At 33.3% G+C, this 21,632-nt stretch overlaps 1 protein-coding gene across 4 annotated transcripts in view; it reads right to left on the bottom strand.

Annotated features, from left to right (window-relative positions):
- Positions 1 to 1,734: 1,734 nt before the first annotated feature.
- The window catches only part of fgd1 (FYVE, RhoGEF and PH domain containing 1), a 114,579-nt gene continuing 94,681 nt past the window's right edge, over positions 1,735 to 21,632 (bottom strand). For all 4 annotated transcript variants that reach the window (XM_683702.9, XM_017357408.4, XM_017357409.4 and 1 more), the window contains exons 10-17: positions 16,521 to 16,613; positions 16,350 to 16,429; positions 14,318 to 14,348; positions 14,112 to 14,213; positions 11,945 to 12,073; positions 11,703 to 11,861; positions 6,996 to 7,142; positions 1,735 to 4,937 (exon numbers count right to left, since the gene is read on the bottom strand). In XM_683702.9, coding sequence (XP_688794.4) covers positions 4,668 to 4,937; positions 6,996 to 7,142; positions 11,703 to 11,861; positions 11,945 to 12,073; positions 14,112 to 14,213; positions 14,318 to 14,348; positions 16,350 to 16,429; positions 16,521 to 16,613 — 1,011 coding nt within the window. In that variant the 3' untranslated portion in view covers positions 1,735 to 4,667. The remainder of the gene's footprint in view (positions 4,938 to 6,995; positions 7,143 to 11,702; positions 11,862 to 11,944; positions 12,074 to 14,111; positions 14,214 to 14,317; positions 14,349 to 16,349; positions 16,430 to 16,520; positions 16,614 to 21,632) is intronic.

Below are 21,632 nucleotides of genomic sequence, written 5' to 3'. Positions count from 1 at the left end.
GTGGTCATATCAATATCGGCCGATATCAGAATTAGGCAGAGAAATTATGTATTATTTCCGATGTTTGAACTCAGAGGGATGCTATATATATTGGTGGCCATATCAATATCGATCGATATCGGTCCGATATCAAAATTAGGCAGATAAATTATGTATTTTTCCATTGCTTTCACTTATAGGATTACCCAATATATCGGTGGCCATATCAATATCGGCCGATATCAGTCCGATATAAAAAAATTAGGGAGATAAACTATGTACTATTTCCGCTGCTTGAACCACTTTACATGCTTGGTGCCAACACATTTTTTATCATTTTACTGGTATTTTAATTTTGGTAATGTTCTTTGACTTGGTTGCTTTTTTTTGCATTATAATTTTTTTATCAAGCAATTGATTTTAATTCTATAAAAGAAAGTTGACCATGAAAATTAATAGTTAATTAATAAGGTTTAGTGTTGTTCACTGTATGAGTTTTAACTTTTGTTTTTGCAGTCATGTGGAAAAAATGATATCTATCGAACTATTATTGTTTATCCACCTTTATAGTTATCGGTATCGGTCAAAAAAACTATATCAATCAATCCCTACAAACATACCAAATAAACAATGTCATATCCTCACAAATAATGATTTAAAGTTCATCTATATGCTTATATATTGTTTATCAGCCTTCAGATTTATAGAGTTATCGGTATAGGTCAAAAAATTCTTATCGAAGCATCCCTGAAAACAAATAAACAATAAATTATATCCTCCCAAATGATAATTACCTTGTATTTTGGTAGTGTTCATCTATATGCCTATATATTGTATATCAGCTTTTAGATTTATTGATATTGGTTATCGGTATCAGTCAAAAAAATAAAAAAACATATCGATGCTTCCCTAATGATATTCCAAATAAACAATAAATTATATCCTCCGAATGATGATTTCCTTGTATTTTGATAGTGTTCATCTATATGCCTATATATTGTTTATCAGCATTTAGATTTATAGATATCGGTTATCGGTATCAGTCAAAAAAATCTATCGATACACACCAAAACACATTTCAAATAAACAATAGGTTATATCCTCCCAAATAATGATTTCCTTGTATTTTGGTAGTGCTCATATATTGTTTATCAACCTTCAGATTTATAGATATCGGTCAAAAAAATCCATATTGATGCATCCCTAAAAACATAGCAAATAAACAAAAGGTTTTATCCTCCCAAATGATGATTCCTTGTATTTTGCCAGTGTTTATCTATATGCCTATATGTTATTTATCAGCCTCCAAATTTATAGAGTTATCGGTTATCGGTAAAAATATCAATGCATCCCTAAAAAACATAGCAAATAAAGTTATATCCTCCCAAATGATGATTTGCTTATATTTTGTTAGTGTTCATCTATATGCCTATATATTGTTTACCAGCCATCAGATTTATAGTTATCGGTTATCGGTATTGGTCAAACAATCAATATTGATGCATCTTTAAAAAATACCAAATAAACAATCAGTTATATGCTCCCAAATTATGATTTACTTGTGTTTTGGTAGTGTACATCTACATCTTTATATTTTGTTTATCTGCCTTCAGATTTATAGTTATCGGTTATTGGTATCAGTCAAAACAAATAATAATAATGCATGCCTAAAAGAAGAGAAAATAACCAATAAGTTATATCCTCCCAAATGATGATTTCCTTGTATTTTGATAGTGTTTATCTTTTTGGTTCATCGCAGTTTTTCTACCCTCACTACATTTACCTCAAGGAGTAAAAAAAGACAATAAATATCGGTATTAAAAAACAAATAAAACAAATGTGACAACAACACAGAAATGACATTTCATTTTCTAATACACATTTTCTGCAGTATACTTTGGCAAAAAGCAATTGTGAAAACAAAACTAGATAAGCAGAGGGCTGCGAAATATCGGTAAGGCAGGATATCAAGAACAATAATACTGAAAGTAGAGGAAGATGAATGTGTGTGTTTGTAAGCGTGAGTGACGGGCAGGCTCAACTGAGGATTCTGGGAATGACAAGTCGTAAACATTATGGAAGATAACACACGCAGCCGTTAACACTCCTGAATTGTGAATTGTTCAGAAATCACTGCTTTCTTCAGACAGACTGGAGGAAACACACCGACTGGTTCACCTTTACTTCAAAATCGAGCGATGTCTTTGACAACAAAGAGCCAGATTAAAGCAATATCAAACACAAAAGAAAAATAGTTAAAGCAGTTCTCAATGAGTTCACATTGGCAAGTACGTTTTTGGAAACTGGATTCAAAAAGAGGAGAAAGAAAACGAAGCTCTTTCTATAAAACACTGAATATCTACCTCTGGAATACGTGGTAAAACGAGAGAACTCATCCTAAGCTTTTCTTGACCTGGAATTTACCACAAGTCCATTTAAAAACTGCACGTAACGAAGATCAAACACCGAAGCTCATCGACAATACCTAACCCACAAAACTGGGCTCTGAGGAATAAGTTATATTTACAAATGAATTTGTCCTTGCGTCTTTTCATACACAAATACAACACGGCTGAAAACGTTTGATATCCTCATCAAAACTTTGACCTTGTTTTATTTATATATATATATATATTCTGTATTCATCTAAAAAGAAACAACCCTCTAAATAAGGCAGGGATATCATTGAGTTTCACAATGATAAAAACTAGCCAGATTCATACATACCTTTTATCTTATATGCAGTCTTATCAAATCCCACAACATTCATAAAATCACTCATGCACGCTAAAACTACCGGATAAGCCTTTGTTATCCTGTAAGAAGCCCTGTCATTTATTCCTTTGATTTAAACATTTTATTACACGCTTTTTCAGAATCGTTCGAACAAAAGGGTTTCTTTAGCCATGAATCTCACAAAAAGGTGTCACTTATCATCCCAAATATAAAAAAGACAATTTTATTTAGCTTAAAAGTAAATATGCTTAATTTAAACGGATAGTTCACCCTCAATAGAGAATTTACTCACTATTTACTCATCCTCAAGTGGTTTAAGTTTCTTTATATTGTTGAACACTTAAGAAGATAGCCTATCTTGAAAACCTGTATTAACTGACTTCCACTATAGGAAAAACAAATACTATGGAAGTCCATGGTTAGAGGTTTCCAGCATTTTTCAAACCATCTTCTTTTGTGTTCGAAAGAAGAGTCATAAATGAATAAATGATGACAGAATTTTCAGTTTTGGGTGAACTATCCCTAAGGACCATTAGCCTATTTTTTTTTCATTGTGCCATATTTTCACTATTCTCAATAATTCTCCGTAACACAATGCTTTTTTATAAATTTGATAGCATAAATAGCATTAGCAATAGCATTATTGCTAGCAATAGCATTAACATAAATTAAAGACAGCACAACACAATACTACACTATAAATAGTGAACAATTCCAACAATATATCACTTATTTTATTTTGCTAAGACAATATGGTCACTTTAATAAGCTTTATTTACTTCGTGCAAAATAAAAGTTTCTTATATTAGCTCGATTTGGGACTGACGTGACATTCACTCCTAAAATATAAGCGGACGTTTTGACAAGCGTCCACTAGATGGCGGAATCAATTTGTAGGTGTTTTTCTGCGCTGAAAGGACCGTGGAGTCAACAGGAAGCACATATTTCTGTTGGTCGTGAGTGGTTTAAAACCCGCTTAATAAATATTCCTGCTATGTTTTTGATTACCACACATGTACTCTGTGTCTCTGAGATTAACACAGGCTTGCATAGCTGAACAACATGTCACGTGGCCAATCCTGTCACTGTTCACTACAACAGCCGACGTTTGATAATGTAACCGAAATGTGAAATCCTGGATTTGTTCCTCTTCCCAAGCGGATTATTGCCATAAATATTGGCTGGGTTCAGATTCTACTAACTAAAAAAAAAACGAACAAAAGCCATTTCCGTTCCAGGGTATTATACCTTTAGACTCTCATGAAACCAGACCAAACCTTCGAACACAACTCGCCATCAGTGTTACTTTACTAAACCACATCCCAACACCTGGATATTTAGCAGAAAACAGTCTATCTAAAGGAACAGTTCACCCAAAAATGAAAATTCTGTCATAATTTTGCCAAACATGTACTTGTTTCAAAGTTTTGAGTTGCTTTCTTCAGTTGAACACAAAAGAAGACATGCTTTAAAACAATTTGCTTCCATATAATTGTTTTTCCTACTATATAAGTCAAGGTTTTGAGCATTCTTCAAAATATTTTCTTTTGTGTTCAACATAAAAATCTTAGGAATCTCTTAAATATTTAAAACCATATGACGGATGAATAAAAACCGTGAGTAAATTTTCATTTTGAGCTGAACTGTCCCTTTGACACAGAAACTGCTAACAAAAAAAAATCAATGCACGTACTGTTGTCTTTAAAGTGTGCATACTTTTTTCTGTCAGATTGTTCCAAACACTGGTCACTCACACAAAGATGAGCAATACACAGAGAAACGTACCTGTAGATATTTCATGCAACTTACAACTGACAATTAATACAGATGTGTGTAAGAAAGAAGCTATATGTGTGTGTCTGTGTGTGTTTGTCTATTATATCCTGTCACTGTGGTCACATTTGTACAGTTTGCGTGTGCAAAATGATATCATATATATTTTTTTTAGCCAATCATGTGCTTTCTCCTGTAGGCGCTGGCTCCTCCCCCTCCTCCTCCAGGGCTTCACAAATGGGCCCGTTGGATTGTAGCTCTTCGCCCCTGCCGGCTCGGGATAAAACCTCCATCCAGCGGCGCTGCAGCTCCTCACAGTCGGCGCTGAAGTAAACCGTCAGATGACTCTGGCTCATTTTGAAGGCGAAGCGGCGTTCCAGGCGGTCACCGGATTCAGGTAAGGACACCTCGAAGCCGATGAGGGGGAGACTGCGCTGAGCTTTGACATCCTGAGAGGGAAGGAGAGACCAGAAAATCAATATCTAGTCTGGTAAAGCATTAACTAGACTCTGGGAAGCACATTAGTCATGGGACGAGCTGCAAGGCTTTGTTTACACCTGGTGTTAACATCTGTCTTTGCTGATCTGATCATTACACAGATCTCAGGCCAGGAGAATGCATGTCAAATGCATCTGCCTGAACTATGTGTGACCAAATGTTTGGGGGTTGCTAATAGTAAAGCATGTTATCGTTAACTAAATCTAAAATAAATGCTTATGTTTCAAAAGAAAAATATGGCTGTATTAATGATGATTCTTTAATTTTTACCATATGCCATATTATTTTACACACATACAGTTGAAACCAGAAGTTTACATACACTTTAACAAAAGGAACATAACCATTTTTGGTCCCACTTTATATTAAGTGTCCCTAACTACTATGTACTTACATCAAAAAAATAAATACAATGTACTTACTTTGTTTATGATGTATTTGAGAACAAGTTCTCTTGAGTTGGGATAGAGGTTGGGTTATGGACAGGTTTGGTGGCATGGGTAGGTTTAAGGGTGGGTTAAGGTGTAAGGGATGGTGAACAGTGTATTTACAAATGTAATTACAAAAGTTAATTACAGATGTAATTACATACATGTATTTAATCAAGCATAAGTACACAGTAAATACATGTATTTACACAATAAGTACATTGCATCAAACTATTAATTCCTATGTAAGTACATATTAGTTAAGGCCACTTAATAGAAAGTGGGACCCCATTTTTTAAAAATGAGTGATGGTAAATCATACTAAACGTTTACTATTTTAGGTCCGTTAGGATTACCTAAATGATTTACATTTGCTAAATGCCAGATAATGAGATACAATTTTTTATTATTCATTTCCAGACAGTCAAAAGTTTGCATACATTTCCTTGGTATTTTTTGTAGCTTTGCTTTTAAACTGTACAACTTTGGTCAAATGTTTTGGGTATCCTTCCACAAGCTTCTCACAATAGTTTGAAGGAATTTTGACCCATTCCTTCTGACAGAACTGGTGTAACTGAGTCAGATTTGAAGGCTGTTTTGCTCGCACAAGCTTCTTCAACTCTGCCCACTATTTTTTATAGGATTGAGTTCAGGGCATTGTGATGGCCACTCCAAAACATTCACTCTGTTGTCCTTAAAGCACATTTGGCAGTTTGCTTAGGGTCATGGTCTGTTTGGAAAACCCATTTGTGGCCAAGTTTTAATTTCCTGGCTGATGTCTTGAGATGTTGTTTCAGTATTTCTACATAATGTTCTTTCTTCATGATGCCATCTATGCTGTGAAGTGGACCAGTCCCTCCTGCAACAAAACAGCCCCACAACATGATGCTGCCACCCCCATACTTCACAGTTGGGATGGTGTTCCTAGGCTTGTAAGCTTTCCCCTTTGTCCTCCAAATGCAACACTGGTCATTATGGCCAAACAGTTCAATCTTAGTTCCATCAGACCACAGGACATGTCTCCAACAACTTGTCTTTTTCCCAGTGTAATTGAGCAATTTGTAATCTCACTTTGTTGTTGATTCTGGCTTGTTGATTTTTCCATGCTGTCACAAAAGGAAGCAGTGTGTTTGAGGTTTTCCTTAAATACTATTCTACAGTTGTGCCTCCAATTAACACAAATGTTGTCAATTAGCCAATCAAAAGCTTCCAAAACCTTGACACCATGTTTACTGTATGTAAACTTGACTTTCAAGAAAAGTTATAACAATTTTTTTTAAATATCTCTCTCTCTGCTATTAAGCATAACAGAAACAAATTTGATAATCCTAAATTACATAAAAGAGAAAAAGTTTAGTCACATTAACATCTGACCTTTTAAAAAAATAGTTAAGTGCCTTTTTATACAGTGTATGTAAACTTCTGGTTTCAATTGTATACACACATAAATATATATATATCTTATTTTGTGTTGAACAGAAGAAAGAAATTCAAACAGGATTTGAAAAAAAGAAAATAATGACAGAATGTTCTGTTTTGGGTGAACTGTCTCTTTAAAGGAGACCTGTTTGATCTTCTCACCTGTGGAGCACCATAGATATACAGCACCAGTGGTTCATTTTCAGGGATGACGAACCAGGCCTTCTGCCAACCACGGCCACTACCCTTCTCCATGTGGTGCAGGAAACTACACAGCACACTGTTTTCAGCCGCCACCGAGGCCTGCTTCTGTATCAGGAAAACAACAAGTTTTTCTTAAACGTTTTTGCATACAGAATTATAATTTTTTTTTCTACCCATTCACCCTGACATATTTTACATACATTTGTTCATTCATTCATCAAAAGTCCTTTATTTATCAGGCGTCACCACAGCGGAATGAACCACCAACTATTCCAGCATGTTTTATGCAGCGGATGCCCTTCCAGCTGCAACCCAGTACTGGGACTGTACTCTCGCATTCACACACCACTTCTACACTACGGCTAATTTAGTTCACCCTATTCACATATAGCGCATGTCTTTGGACTGTGGGGGAAACCGGAGCACCCAGAGCACCACTGGACTAACCAAAAACAGGACAAGGTTGATCAAATATGAAGAAAACAAACACATGAAAATATCTAAAATAAGACTAAGACTAAATTAAAAAAATATAGCTAAACTAACACTGCTTAAAGGGATTGTTCGCCCCAAAATGAAGATTTTGTCCCATTTACTCACACTTTATGTATTTCTTTCTTCTGCCGAACACAAAACATGATATTTTGAAGAATGTTGTAAAAAACATCCATTGACCATAGTAGGAACAAAAACAAAATGGAAGTAAATTTTCAGCATTCTTCAGTAAATCTTCCTTTGTGTTCAACAGAAGAAACTCAAACAGGTTTGGAATAAATGAAGGAAGAGTAAATAATCATTGAATTTACAGTTTTGGGTGAACTATCCCTTTAACAGGACGTCACGGTGGCGCAGTGGGTAGCACAATCGCCTCACAGCAAGAGGGTCACATGGTTCGAGCCCCGGCTGGGTCAGTTGGCATTTCTGTGTGAAGTTTGCATGTTCTCCCCGTGTTCGTGTGAGTTTTCTCCGGGTTTCCCCCACAAGTCCAAAGACATGCACTATAGGTGAATTGGGTAAGCTAAATTGTCAGTAGTGTATGTGTGTGAATGAGTGTGTATGCATGTTTCCCAGTGATGGGTTGCACCTGGAAGGGAATCCGCTGCGTAAAACATATGCTGGATAAGTTGGTGGTTCATTGCACTGTGGCGACTCCTGATTAATAAAGAGACTAAGCCGAAAAGAAAATGAATGAATGAATCCCTTCAACACTTTAACACACAATAACATCACCTATATACTATATAACTACAGGTTAACTGTGTTTTTATATAATAATTTAACTGTTAAAAAGCTATTAGTTACTAGTTGATTACTAAAAGTTATTAGTAACTAATAAAGTTATGGTAAATAATAACTTTAACTGTTTTGCTTTTGATTGTAATGCAATAATGTGCACCTTTTGTAAAGCAAACAATAATTTTTGTGAATGAAAGCGCTAGACAAATAATCTTGAATTCAAGAGTTCACACTTAGCTGATGATTTATAAAAGCTTGTTTGGCATGCTGTACCGGGAGAGAGCCCCGAGCTCAAGGGCTCCTCGAGCCCGGGGCTTCCTCCCGTTGGCAGAGCAAGAGGGGAGCCTGAGCTCAGTGGATCTCAGAACTCCCCTGCTGCGGTAGCTAAGGGAACACAAGGGATTAGACAAAGCTTGATTGTTATGCATGTTGAATGTCTTTGGATGTTGGGAGGAAACCGGAGAACCCGGGGAAAACCCACACGGACACGGGGAGAACATACAAACTCCTCACAGAAACACCCACCGGTCCTGTGGGACCAGGGCTGGCAGGGTTCTTGCTGTGGGGCTCACAGTGCTAACCACTGCGCCGCCGTGCCGCCCAATCAGAGGTAAAGGAGGAGAATAGGGGAGGAGGGGGGTTTCTTCCAAACGAAGATAAAGTAAACTGAAAACTGTGGCTATTTATAGTAGCTTAGGGCTCATATGATTGGAAGATAGTGATTAACAAATGCGAGACCGGCCGTCATAAATCATAAGCACGTGATCCTCTCGAAATTAGTTTATGAATAAACTTCACTTGAATTGAACACTGTTTTTTTTCACTGTTCTAAAATCTTTACATCCCCAAAATTGTTTTTTGCATTGCATTGGCCTTACAAACCTTATGGAACTCGTATTTCTTTTCAAATTTTTTTAAAGTCCATGTGAAATCAAAATGTACAATATTTATTTTGCTACTGCACATTGTTACTCTTTAGCTGAACAACTAATTCATGCAAGTTAACCCACTGAAAAAAAAAATCTGTCAAAGTCTCACTTTTTCCTGACCATGTTTGGCCCCGTTTACACTAATACATTTTAGTTTTAAAGCGGCGCTTTAGAACAAAAACTATCCACGTCCACACATAGCATTTTTAAACAGCGCTCCGTTCACACTATACCACTGAAAATGCACATCACGTGACCACACACTGGCCACTTCCATACCTAGCATTTCTGAACACCTCTCCTCCCACACTATACAGATGAAAACGCACATCACGTGACCACACACACACACTCTAGCATGTGCTGCAGCGTATGCGCACGTCTGAGCTCCAGGCAGTCAGTGGGTGCGTCGAGCACACCTCCCCAGATAAGAGCAGCAAATGTCAGACAGTTCATCAAGGATCTGCCGCTTGATCTATAGTTGTTAAATGTGATATTTAATTCATCTTGTCTCTATTTAAGGACTCTTCGTTCTTTTGAATCTATCACTTGTTCTTAGGTAACGTGTTTTGGCTGAGCACAAAGATAAGTTAATATATAAGTTTATGTAACTACGAACACTGATTCTGCACATTTGACTGATTGCTTGCTTTTATTTCCTATATTGTACAAACTTATTGTACGTTATACTTTTATGATGACTATTATTGATTATAGAAACTGATATTCAGCAAAAGAGACAGGGTGTGTTTTATATTTTTCAATGAAAATATAAGAAAGCAGTTATGTTGTAGGCTCCGTTTGACGGTCATATAAATATTAGGGGTGTCACGATTTCGATTTTTAATCGAAATCGTGACACCCCTAATATTTATATGACCGTCAAACGATTTTTAATCGAAATCGTGACACCCCTAATATTTATATGACCGTCAAACGATTTTTAATCGAAATCGATCGAAATTTATGCTCAATTTCGATTATCGAATCAAAAAATAGAATCGTCGATGCTGCCACGCCCCCATGTCACGTCAGCTTGGCTTGCCAAGCGGGAAAAAAACAGGCTTGTTGAAGTGCTTGTTAAACTGCAGAAGCAGGAGACCCGTCGACAGAGCTTAAACCCTCTCCTCTTTCAATTAAGTCGCCGGTGTGTAAGCATTTTGGATTTCCAGTGAGTTATGTTGACAACGTTCGTGTTGTCGACAAAAAAAAAAAAAAACACAGTTTTGTAAGCTCTGCTATGTACGTATTACGTACGGTTCGTCCAATAGACTACACCGACATCGCGATCCTCCGCCCGCCCCCGTTTCAAATACACTGGAAAAGTACACACTCAGGCCCTGTTTACACTGTCTTTGTTTTTAAATGGCATTTTAGAACGACAACTATTTGACATCCACAGTGGCGTGTAGCATTTCTGAGCAGCCCTCCTTCCTCTCTACCTCTGACAATGCACATCATGTGACCACACAGACACAGACGCACACACAGCCATGCGCTCGAGACAGCAGGTCCAGGCAGTCAGAGGACTGCTTCAATCTTTCACTCACTTGTACTTGGTCATTTTAGCGCACACCTCAGATACTGTTGGCTGGTTCCTGTTGGTTGTGCGTCTTTTTTACCGACGCCATTATAACGACACAAATCACTGCCTATTCGCGAGTCCCGCAGAAAAAAGTGATTGACAGGTGGTAATTATGTGTGTATCTTGCCTTTATTGTATGATTTGTTTATGGGTAAAACAAAGACCAAGCAGGTCAGGTAGTTTAAACGGTAGGCAACAAATAATTAATTGGTCAATCATTAATTATTCATAATCGAAAATCGAATCGTGCCTTTAGAATCGAAAATGTAATCGAATCGAGGATTTGGAGGATCGTGACACCCTTATTAAATATGGAGCTACATGACGCCTCAACACTTTTGGTGTCTGTTAAGTTGCTAATATCAAACTGAAAAAAGACGATTCCTTATATCATGTTTTCATTTTATTGTTAAGAAAGTGAAACATCGTAGCCAGGGTGATGCGAATTGTGTTATAAAGTACACTGTTGCCTTTGAAGATTTACCTGACATGTCGTCGGGAGTTTGTTTTCCATATCAAACTTGCGAAGTCTGAACTTATTTGCACTTAATATTGAGAAAAAGCCCCAATCAGATATCAATATCTGCATCCACGCCTCCGTTTTCAGATGTCTCCGTTTTCCCCCGTCCACACTGACACAGAGCAGCGTTTCAAAACCAAAATGGTCTCTTCAGAGTCTCCAAAACGCTCTGTGTACGGGCTCGAAAACTCCGGCATAGTGTGGACAGAAGGCTAACCGTAGCAAAACTTATGCGTTTTAAAACTAAAACGTATTAGTGTCAACAGGGCCTTAGTTTGCAACAAAGGAATGATGCACAAAAGGAAAGCTCCACCCCCTACTCAATATTCCATTTCAGTAGGAAGTACATCAACATACTGACATAAAAGTCTCAGCAACATCACATAGACTTGTACCTCTAGGATGGAGCGTCGTCTCTGTGTGCTGCTGCTCAGACTGGCAGGAGACGGCGGCACTCCAACTAGCATGGTATAACAGTCTATACACACACGGTTGGCTCGGTTATTATCATACAACAGCCGGGCACGAAACTCTGAACACTTTCCACACACCACCTGAAATAAAAAAAGACCCACGTCAGTGCGCTGTCAACATCAGCATGCCCTATAAACACAGTTATGGTGTGTTTTGATCCTACATGTCCGCAGGCTTTGCAGTGATGGCGTCGTTTGGTGATGGAGTTGAACGGCTCCTGACACTTCATGCACAGCGTAACTTCTTTCTCCCGGATCGGAGTGGGCGCTCGCTTTCCAAGCTCTGAGCAATTCTGAAAACAAAGACCGGTCAGAATATTACAGTGAGTATTCACAGACATAACCTACACCTAAACTTAAATGGCTTGCATTAGAGAGTGCGTCTTTTAAGCATTTTTTCACCTTGAGGATTTATATTTTGTTTTCTGAAGCAAAAACATTTGTATTTATATTTATTAGTTCCGTGGATTTGCCAATAACAGGCAGGGTCATTTGGTGTTTTATTTCCTAAAATACTGATAACATGCCTGCGAAATTTCTAATAATATTATAATTTAGAGCATTTGTTAGCAGAATATTACAATAGATTGTTGGCATGTCAAGCCAATTCCATGCGTGTTCAATAAGAAAAGGTCAGGAGAGTGTTTTCTTCAATGCCAAAAGTATTAGTAATTTATTAGATACAAATGAATAATTCGATGACAGAGCTCCGGGTTACGTTACCCCAATGCAATACAAGAATTACATTCAAGAGGTTCGCAACTAACATACATTTCCTGACTCCAGCATATATACACAACTGATATTAATAGGTGGAGTCTTGGTTTAACGTCACTTATCAGTCATTCTGCAGTCTTTTGGCTCTTGTCCCCCCAGACATACTTCCTCTTTCTGCAACCTTTCTCTGCATACCAGAACTGAACAATTAGGTGCATCTTTAATATATTTCACAACTTCTACAAGCATCATGACAACTTGTGACATGTCCAGACAGAAGTTTGGAACAAATGCTAAATTTATTCTTTAATATATTTTCTCTGGTCAGCAGTTCCTCTAAAAGTATGCAGCACAGTAAAAAAGAGGAAGTGTGTCAGGTCAGCATGTGCTATTATACAAAAGAAAAAGATTGATTAATATGTTGTTAGTCTAAACATTTTTCTAATAAAAATAAAGACACAAAAGTATAAATAATTTTTTTTCAACAAGATCAATATTATTATAACAAATTATTATAATAAAACCTGTGTGTGTGTGTGTGTGTGTGTGTGTGTGTGTGTGTGTGTGTGTGTGTGTGTGTATATATGTGTGTTTGTATATATATATATATATATATATATATATATATATATATATATATATATATATATATATAATAAACCATAAAAATAAAAACATTAAGTTATTATTTTTATTTATGAGTAATTTATTATTGTTATTAATATTATTATTATTATTATTATTATTATTATTATTTAGCAATTATTTTAATTTATGAAACCCATGAAAACTTCAGCTAAATGAGACCTAGATAATAATTCAGTGTTCTTTAAATAACATTTTTATCATCTTAGTATGATAAAATATATAATTTATAACATTTTTATGATATTTATAATTTAATGATGACATAATGTTGTCATTTTAGGTTAAGGTTTATTCATTTTAGGACAGTGCTTTTGCTATTTAATTTCATTTTTGTTTTTCTTCAATATTTTTCTTCAGCTTTAATTTGATTTCAGTAGTTCAACTTTTTAGTTTTTAGATTAATAATTATATTTTAAGAATTAATTAAAATAATGACTGTGAACAATGATATCCTCAGCCCATAATGTATTTATTTATTATTTATTATTAACTATTTTAATTTATGAAACCAATAAAACTTTTTACAAACCTAATTGAGGCCAAGATAATAATTCAGTGCTCTTTTATTTATATATATATATATATATATATATATATATATATATATATATATATATATATATATATATATATATATATATATATATATATATATATATACATACTCTAGTAACTCTAGTATACCAACTAACATTTTAAATATGATATTTATGAAAATTAAATATGACATGATCTAATTTTAAGTTAAGGTTTATTCATTTTTGTACAGTGCTTTTGCCATTTTATTTCATTTTTGTTTTTCTTCAATATTTTTCTTCAATATTTATATTTCAGTAGTTCAACTTAAGCATATTTTTCAATTTTAAACAAATATTTAAATTTTTAAAACCGTTTTAAATAATGACAGTGTTTTCATTATCACCAATGAACAATATCAGCATTGAGAGTGTTAAGACGGGCACTAACCGGAGAGTTTGGAGGAGTTAAATCCTCCTCCCTAAAAGAGCAGTTGAGCATCCGGAAGGTCTCCAGCGTCTGCTCATGTCTCTGTATAGTGGCTTGGATTGCCTGTGTGTAAGTGAACAAGAAGGAAAAAATGAGTAAATGTAATATCCGAATGTTCGAGAGACACAAGAGTCTGTCATGTGACTTAAAGGAGAAGACAACATTACCTGAATCCAATCCCTCTTCTCTTCCTCCGTCCTGGTCAAAAAAGAAAAGGATTTTAAACTTTCAAAAGCAGCAGATATACTGAAAGAAAGTGATTAGTTGACTTCACTTAAAAAAGAGAGTAAGATTGTTGCCTTATAATTATTGAGTAAACAAACTACACACACTTTATTAGGTACACCTGTCCAACTGCTCGTTAATGCAAATTTCTAATCAGCCAATCACATGGCAGCAACTCAACGCATTTAGGCATGTAGACATGGTAAAGACGATCTGCTGCAGTTCAAACAGAGCATCAGAATGGGGAAGAAAGAGCATTTAAGTGACTTTGAATTTGGCGTGGTTGTTGGTGCCAGACGGGCTGATCTACTGGGATTTTTACAATATGGGTGAATGGTCCAAAAACAAAAAAAGGTCAGAGGTCAGAGGAGAATGGCCAGACTGGTTCCAGCTGATAGAAAGGAAACAGTGACTCAAATAAGCACTCGTTACAACTGAGGAATGCAGAAGAGCATCTCTGAACGCACAACACGTCCAACCTTCAATTCAATTCAATTCAATTCAATTCAATTCAATTCAGCTTTATTTGTATAGCGCTTTTACAATGTAGATTGTGTCAAAGCAGCTTCACATAAATGGTCATAGTAACTGGAACAGTGTGGTTCAGTAACTGGAACAGTGTGGTTCAGGTTTTAGTGTTTAAGTTCAGTTCAGTTTAGCTCAGTTCAGTGTGATTTAATCATTCCTGAGAGTTCAAACACTGAAGAGCCAATTCATCGATGCGTAGCTCTACCAATCCTGAACCATGCGAGGCAGTGGCGACAGCGGAGAGGGAAAAAAAACTTCACCTGATGGGAGTGAAGAAAAAAAACCTTGAGAGAACCAGACTCAGTTGGGCACGACCATTTTAATTTCTCCGCTGGCCAAAAGTCTTGTGCAGAACTTCATTCTCCGTGGTTTAGGCTGGAAGATGGCCTCAGTAAAGACTCGTCTGTCCCTGGAGCGTCGCTGGAATCAGACTCATGTTCAACCTTGAGGCGGATGGGCTACAGCAGCAGAAGACCACGAGTGCCACTCCTGTCAGCTAAGAACAGGAAACTGAGGCTACAATTCACACAGGCTCACCAAAATTGGACAATGGAAGATTAGAAAAACGTTGCCTGGTCTGATGAGTCTCGATTTATTGTAGGGTAAGGTCAGAATTTGGCTTCAACAACATGAAAGCATGGATCTATCCTGCCTTGTATCAACAATTTAGGCAGGTGGTGGTGGTGTAAAGGTGTTGGGGATATTTTCTTGGCACACTTTGAGTCCATTAGTACCAATTGAGCATTGTGTCAACACCACAGCCTAACTGAATATTGTTGCTGACCATGTCCATCCCTTTATGACCACAGTGTACTCATCTTCTGATGGCTACTTCCAGCAGGATAACACTCCATGTCATAAAGCGTGAATCATCTCAGACTGGTTTCTTGGCCATGACAAAGAGTTTAATGTACTCAAATGGCCTCCACAGTCACCAGGTATCAATCCAATAGAGCACATTTGGAATGTGGTGGAATGGGAGATTTGCATCATGGATGTGCAGCTAACAAGTCTGTAGCAATTATGTGATGCTATCATGTCAATACTGATCAAAATCTCTGAGGAATATTTCCTGTAGCTTGTTGAATCTATGCATGAAGGATTAAGACGGTTCTGAACGCAAAAGTGGGTCCAACCGATACTAGTAAGGTGTACCTAATAAAGTGGCCGGTGAGTGTATGTGGATACTTATAAAAGTTAAGTCAGTGTTTTTACTGACTTTTTAAAGTAAAATCAACTTGTTGCTTTGAAGGCAATGAGTTTACTTACTTTCCAAAGTAAAGTAACTAATAGCTTTTTACAGTGTATTTCTCTTGTTTTCAAAGTGCTGATATGCTTTTCTTGGGTATTTCTCTTAACAAAAAAGCGCTGGCAGCATTTCTGTGGTTGTCAATCAACCTCAGGTTTTATTTTTAAAGCAGACAAAGCACATTCCCTAAAGCGTACCTTGCTTGCAGTTCTAGCGAGCGCTGTTTTCCAGACACCAGAAACGTTCGCGGTACGTTCATGCTGCTGGTCTCCTTCAGCTGTGAAGCAATGCAGAGTCAATCAACCATCAGATAACAACATATTTATGTTGAATATGAAGCTGTAAACAAGAAAAAAAACACATCAGACCTCCATGCCGTCCACATCAATCCGTGCTCGCACTCCAAATTTCTGTCCTATCAGCCTCAGTTTAGGGACGCAGTACAGCAACCTGTCATTGAACTTCAGAGAGAGAAAAATTGTTATAAACCATATATACAGTATATATGTAATATACAGTTGAAGTCAGAATTTTAGCCCTCCTGATTATTTTTTCCCCAATTTCTGTTTAGCAAAAATATTTAGTCTACACATTTCTAAACATAATAGTTTTAATAACTCATTTCTAATAACTGATTTATTTTATCTATGCCCTGATGACTACATAATATTTTACTATGTATTTTTCAAGACACTTCTATACAGCTTAAAGTGACATTGAAAGACTTACGTAGGTTAATTAGGATAACTAGGCAGGATAGGGTAATTAGACATGTTATTGTATAGCGATGGTTTGTCCTGTAGACTATCATAAAAAATTTAGATTAAAGGGCCTAATAATTTTGTCCTTAAAATAGTGTTTAAAAAATTTAAAAATGCTTTTTTTCTAGCTGAAATGAACCAAATAAGACTTTCTCCAGAAGAAAAAATATTATCAGACATACTGTGAAAATTTCCTGAATCTTTTAAACATCATTTGGGAATATATTTAAAAAAGAAAAAAAATCAAAGGGGGGCTAATAATTCTGACTTCAACTGTATATGAAGTCAAAATTATTACAGGATTATATATTTTTATATACAGGATTCTGGATTTTTTAAGACTCTTTCCATACTTTTATGACCTTGTAGGTTTTAAACTGTAACTGTTGACATTTTACTTACAGTATTTTTAGTCAATATTGACTGTAAGAAAGCACAAAAGAGTCTTAGCTTGTGATAACTCCTTTTCAATGCAATTTCATTCATAGGTGTGGGAACAAAGAAAGAGAATCATTTACGGTGATGAAAAATTTATGAGAGAGGAATACAAATCAAAAAAAGAAAACCAAAACTTAATGTGGAGCTTTAGCAAACTCTCTGACCTTTAAATAAATCAATGAAACTTTAGAGTCTCCATTTAATGCAACTCACCACATCCATCTATAAAGATACTGATGCATTGATCTTGATATTTCATGGCTGACTGCATTTTTTTTTACTAGCAAATTGGCTGATTCCATATTTTCCATATTTTAGACATTTAAACAAAGCAGCCTGACATCAAATACAGCAGGATTTTATCGGTTTCATAAACTACACAGAATCCCAATATTTGCAGATTAAATTCAGGCAAACTTTATCATGCAGTGTAGTTGTATATTACATTTTTTTATAGAAAAGTAACAGTAATACCTTATAAAATAGCATGCAATGCTTTATAATAGTTTTTAAGGGCCTTCAATTTCTCTAAATTGATATCAACTTTTAATACTTTGGGGGGGGGGGGGGGGTTATCTTAAACAGCAATATACAAACAAAAAAAATCTATAAATTCAGTTTAATCTTAAACAGCAATATATAAACAAAAAAATCTATAAATTCAGTTTAATCTTAAACAGCAATATATAAACAAAAATCTATAAATTCAGTTTAATCTTAAACAGCAATATATAAACAAAAAATCTATAAATTCAGTTTAATCTTAAACAGCAATATATAAACAAAAAAATCTATAAATTCAGTTTAATCTTAAACAGCAATATATAAACAAAAAAATCTATAAATTCAGTTTAATCTTAAACAGCAATATATAAACAAAAAATCTATAAATTCAGTTTAATCTTAAACAGCAATATATAAACAAAAAATCTATAAATTCAGTTTAATCTTAAACAGCAATATATAAACAAAAATCTATAAATTCAGTTTAATCTTAAACAGCAATATATAAACAAAAAATCTTTAAATTCAGTTTAATCTTAAACAGCAATATATAAACAAAAATCTATAAATTCAGTTTAATCTTAAACAGCAATATATAAACAAAAAAATCTATAAATTCAGTTTAATCTTAAACAGCAATATATAAACAAAAATCTATAAATTCAGTTTAATCTTAAACAGCAATATATGAACAAAAAAATCTATAAATTCAGTTTAATCTTAAACAGCAATATATAAACAAAAAAATCTATAAATTCAGTTTAATCTTAAACAGCAATATATAAACAAAAAAATCTATAAATTCAGTTTAATCTTAAACAGCAATATATAAACAAAAAAATCTATAAATTCAGTTTAATCTTAAACAGCAATATATAAACAAAAAAAATCTATAAATTCAGTTTAATCTTAAACAGCAATATATAAACAAAAAAATCTATAAATTCAGTTTAATCTTAAACAGCAATATATAAACAAAAATCTATAAATTCAGTTTAATCTTAAACAGCAATATATAAACAAAAAATCTATAAATTCAGTTTAATCTTAAACAGCAATATATAAACAAAAAAATCTATAAATTCAGTTTAATCTTAAACAGCAATATATAAACAAAAATCTATAAATTCAGTTTAATCTTAAACAGCAATATATAAACAAAAAATCTATAAATTCAGTTTAATCTTAAACAGCAATATATAAACAAAAAAATCTATAAATTCAGTTTAATCTTAAACAGCAATATATAAACAAAAATCTATAAATTCAGTTTAATCTTAAACAGCAATATATAAACAAAAAATCTTTAAATTCAGTTTAATCTTAAACAGCAATATATAAACAAAAATCTATAAATTCAGTTTAATCTTAAACAGCAATATATAAACAAAAAAATCTATAAATTCAGTTTAATCTTAAACAGCAATATATAAACAAAAATCTATAAATTCAGTTTAATCTTAAACAGCAATATATAAACAAAAAAATCTATAAATTCAGTTTAATCTTAAACAGCAATATATAAACAAAAAAATCTATAAATTCAGTTTAATCTTAAACAGCAATATATAAACAAAAAAATCTATAAATTCAGTTTAATCTTAAACAGCAATATATAAACAAAAAAATCTATAAATTCAGTTTAATCTTAAACAGCAATATATAAACAAAAATCTATAAATTCAGTTTAATCTTAAACAGCAATATATAAACAAAAATCTATAAATTCAGTTTAATCTTAAACAGCAATATATAAACAAAAAATCTATAAATTCAGTTTAATCTTAAACAGCAATATATAAACAAAAAAATCTATAAATTCAGTTTAATCTTAAACAGCAATATATAAACAAAAATCTATAAATTCAGTTTAATCTTAAACAGCAATATATAAACAAAAAATCTTTAAATTCAGTTTAATCTTAAACAGCAATATATAAACAAAAATCTATAAATTCAGTTTAATCTTAAACAGCAATATATAAACAAAAAAATCTATAAATTCAGTTTAATCTTAAACAGCAATATATAAACAAAAATCTATAAATTCAGTTTAATCTTAAACAGCAATATATGAACAAAAAAATCTATAAATTCAGTTTAATCTTAAACAGCAATATATAAACAAAAAAATCTATAAATTCAGTTTAATCTTAAACAGCAATATATAAACAAAAAAATCTATAAATTCAGTTTAATCTTAAACAGCAATATATAAACAAAAAAATCTATAAATTCAGTTTAATCTTAAACAGCAATATATAAACAAAAAAAATCTATAAATTCAGTTTAATCTTAAACAGCAATATATAAACAAAAAAATCTATAAATTCAGTTTAATCTTAAACAGCAATATATAAACAAAAATCTATAAATTCAGTTTAATCTTAAACAGCAATATATAAACAAAAAATCTATAAATTCAGTTTAATCTTAAACAGCAATATATAAACAAAAAAATCTATAAATTCAGTTTAATCTTAAACAGCAATATATAAACAAAAATCTATAAATTCAGTTTAATCTTAAACAGCAATATATAAACAAAAAATCTATAAATTCAGTTTAATCTTAAACAGCAATATATAAACCAAAAAATCTATAAATTCAGTTTAATCTTAAACAGCAATATATAAACAAAAATCTATAAATTCAGTTTAATCTTAAACAGCAATATATAAACAAAAAATCTTTAAATTCAGTTTAATCTTAAACAGCAATATATAAACAAAAATCTATAAATTCAGTTTAATCTTAAACAGCAATATATAAACAAAAAAATCTATAAATTCAGTTTAATCTTAAACAGCAATATATAAACAAAAATCTATAAATTCAGTTTAATCTTAAACAGCAATATATGAACAAAAAAATCTATAAATTCAGTTTAATCTTAAACAGCAATATATAAACAAAAAAATCTATAAATTCAGTTTAATCTTAAACAGCAATATATAAACAGAAAAATCTATAAATTCAGTTTAATCTTAAACAGCAATATATAAACAAAAAAATCTATAAATTCAGTTTAATCTTAAACAGCAATATATAAACAAAAATCTATAAATTCAGTTTAATCTTAAACAGCAATATATAAACAAAAATCTATAAATTCAGTTTAATCTTAAACAGCAATATATAAACAAAAAAATCTATAAATTCAGTTTAATCTTAAACAGCAATATATGAACAAAAAATCTATAAATATAAAACAAACATTTTTATGATCAAAACTAATATTGCAGTAGACTAAATGAACAAACAGTACAAAAATTTCGGTTTACTTTCTCTCAATCAATAACTTTCTTTGACCCTTGAAAATTTCTTTTGGGGATTTATTTTTACATGCACAAACAGGAGTATCCACCATGTCTGTACAAGAAGATCAACGGCTGCAGATCGCAAATGAAGGCCTTTTAGAGGCCGTTCACATATCGTGTCTTTTCTAGAGTTTCTTTCTTAGTTCCAATTGAGGTGCACAGCTTCCAGATGCATGCAGTTGAATGAATTCTATGAGGAGCGCACCGCCAGTCACGTGACAAGAACTGACCATTCAACTTCTATGGAATATACACATTTGTGTAGACTAATTAGAGGTAATTAGTAACAGCTAGTCATCTTCTGAGAAAACAGTTGATGGTCGCCTAGCAAATAATATAGGAAATACCGGGAAAATGTCTTTGCTGTTAAACATAATTCGGGAAATATTTGAAAATTAATAAACTTACAGGAGGGCTAATAATTTTGACTTTAATTGTGTGTATATATATATATATA

Source organism: Danio rerio, chromosome 8 (genome assembly GCF_049306965.1).
Source record: "Danio rerio strain Tuebingen ecotype United States chromosome 8, GRCz12tu, whole genome shotgun sequence".
NCBI lineage: Eukaryota > Metazoa > Chordata > Actinopteri > Cypriniformes > Danionidae > Danio > Danio rerio.
The sequence above is the reverse complement of the archived record's forward strand: the minus strand, read 5'-3'. Positions and strand labels throughout refer to the sequence as shown.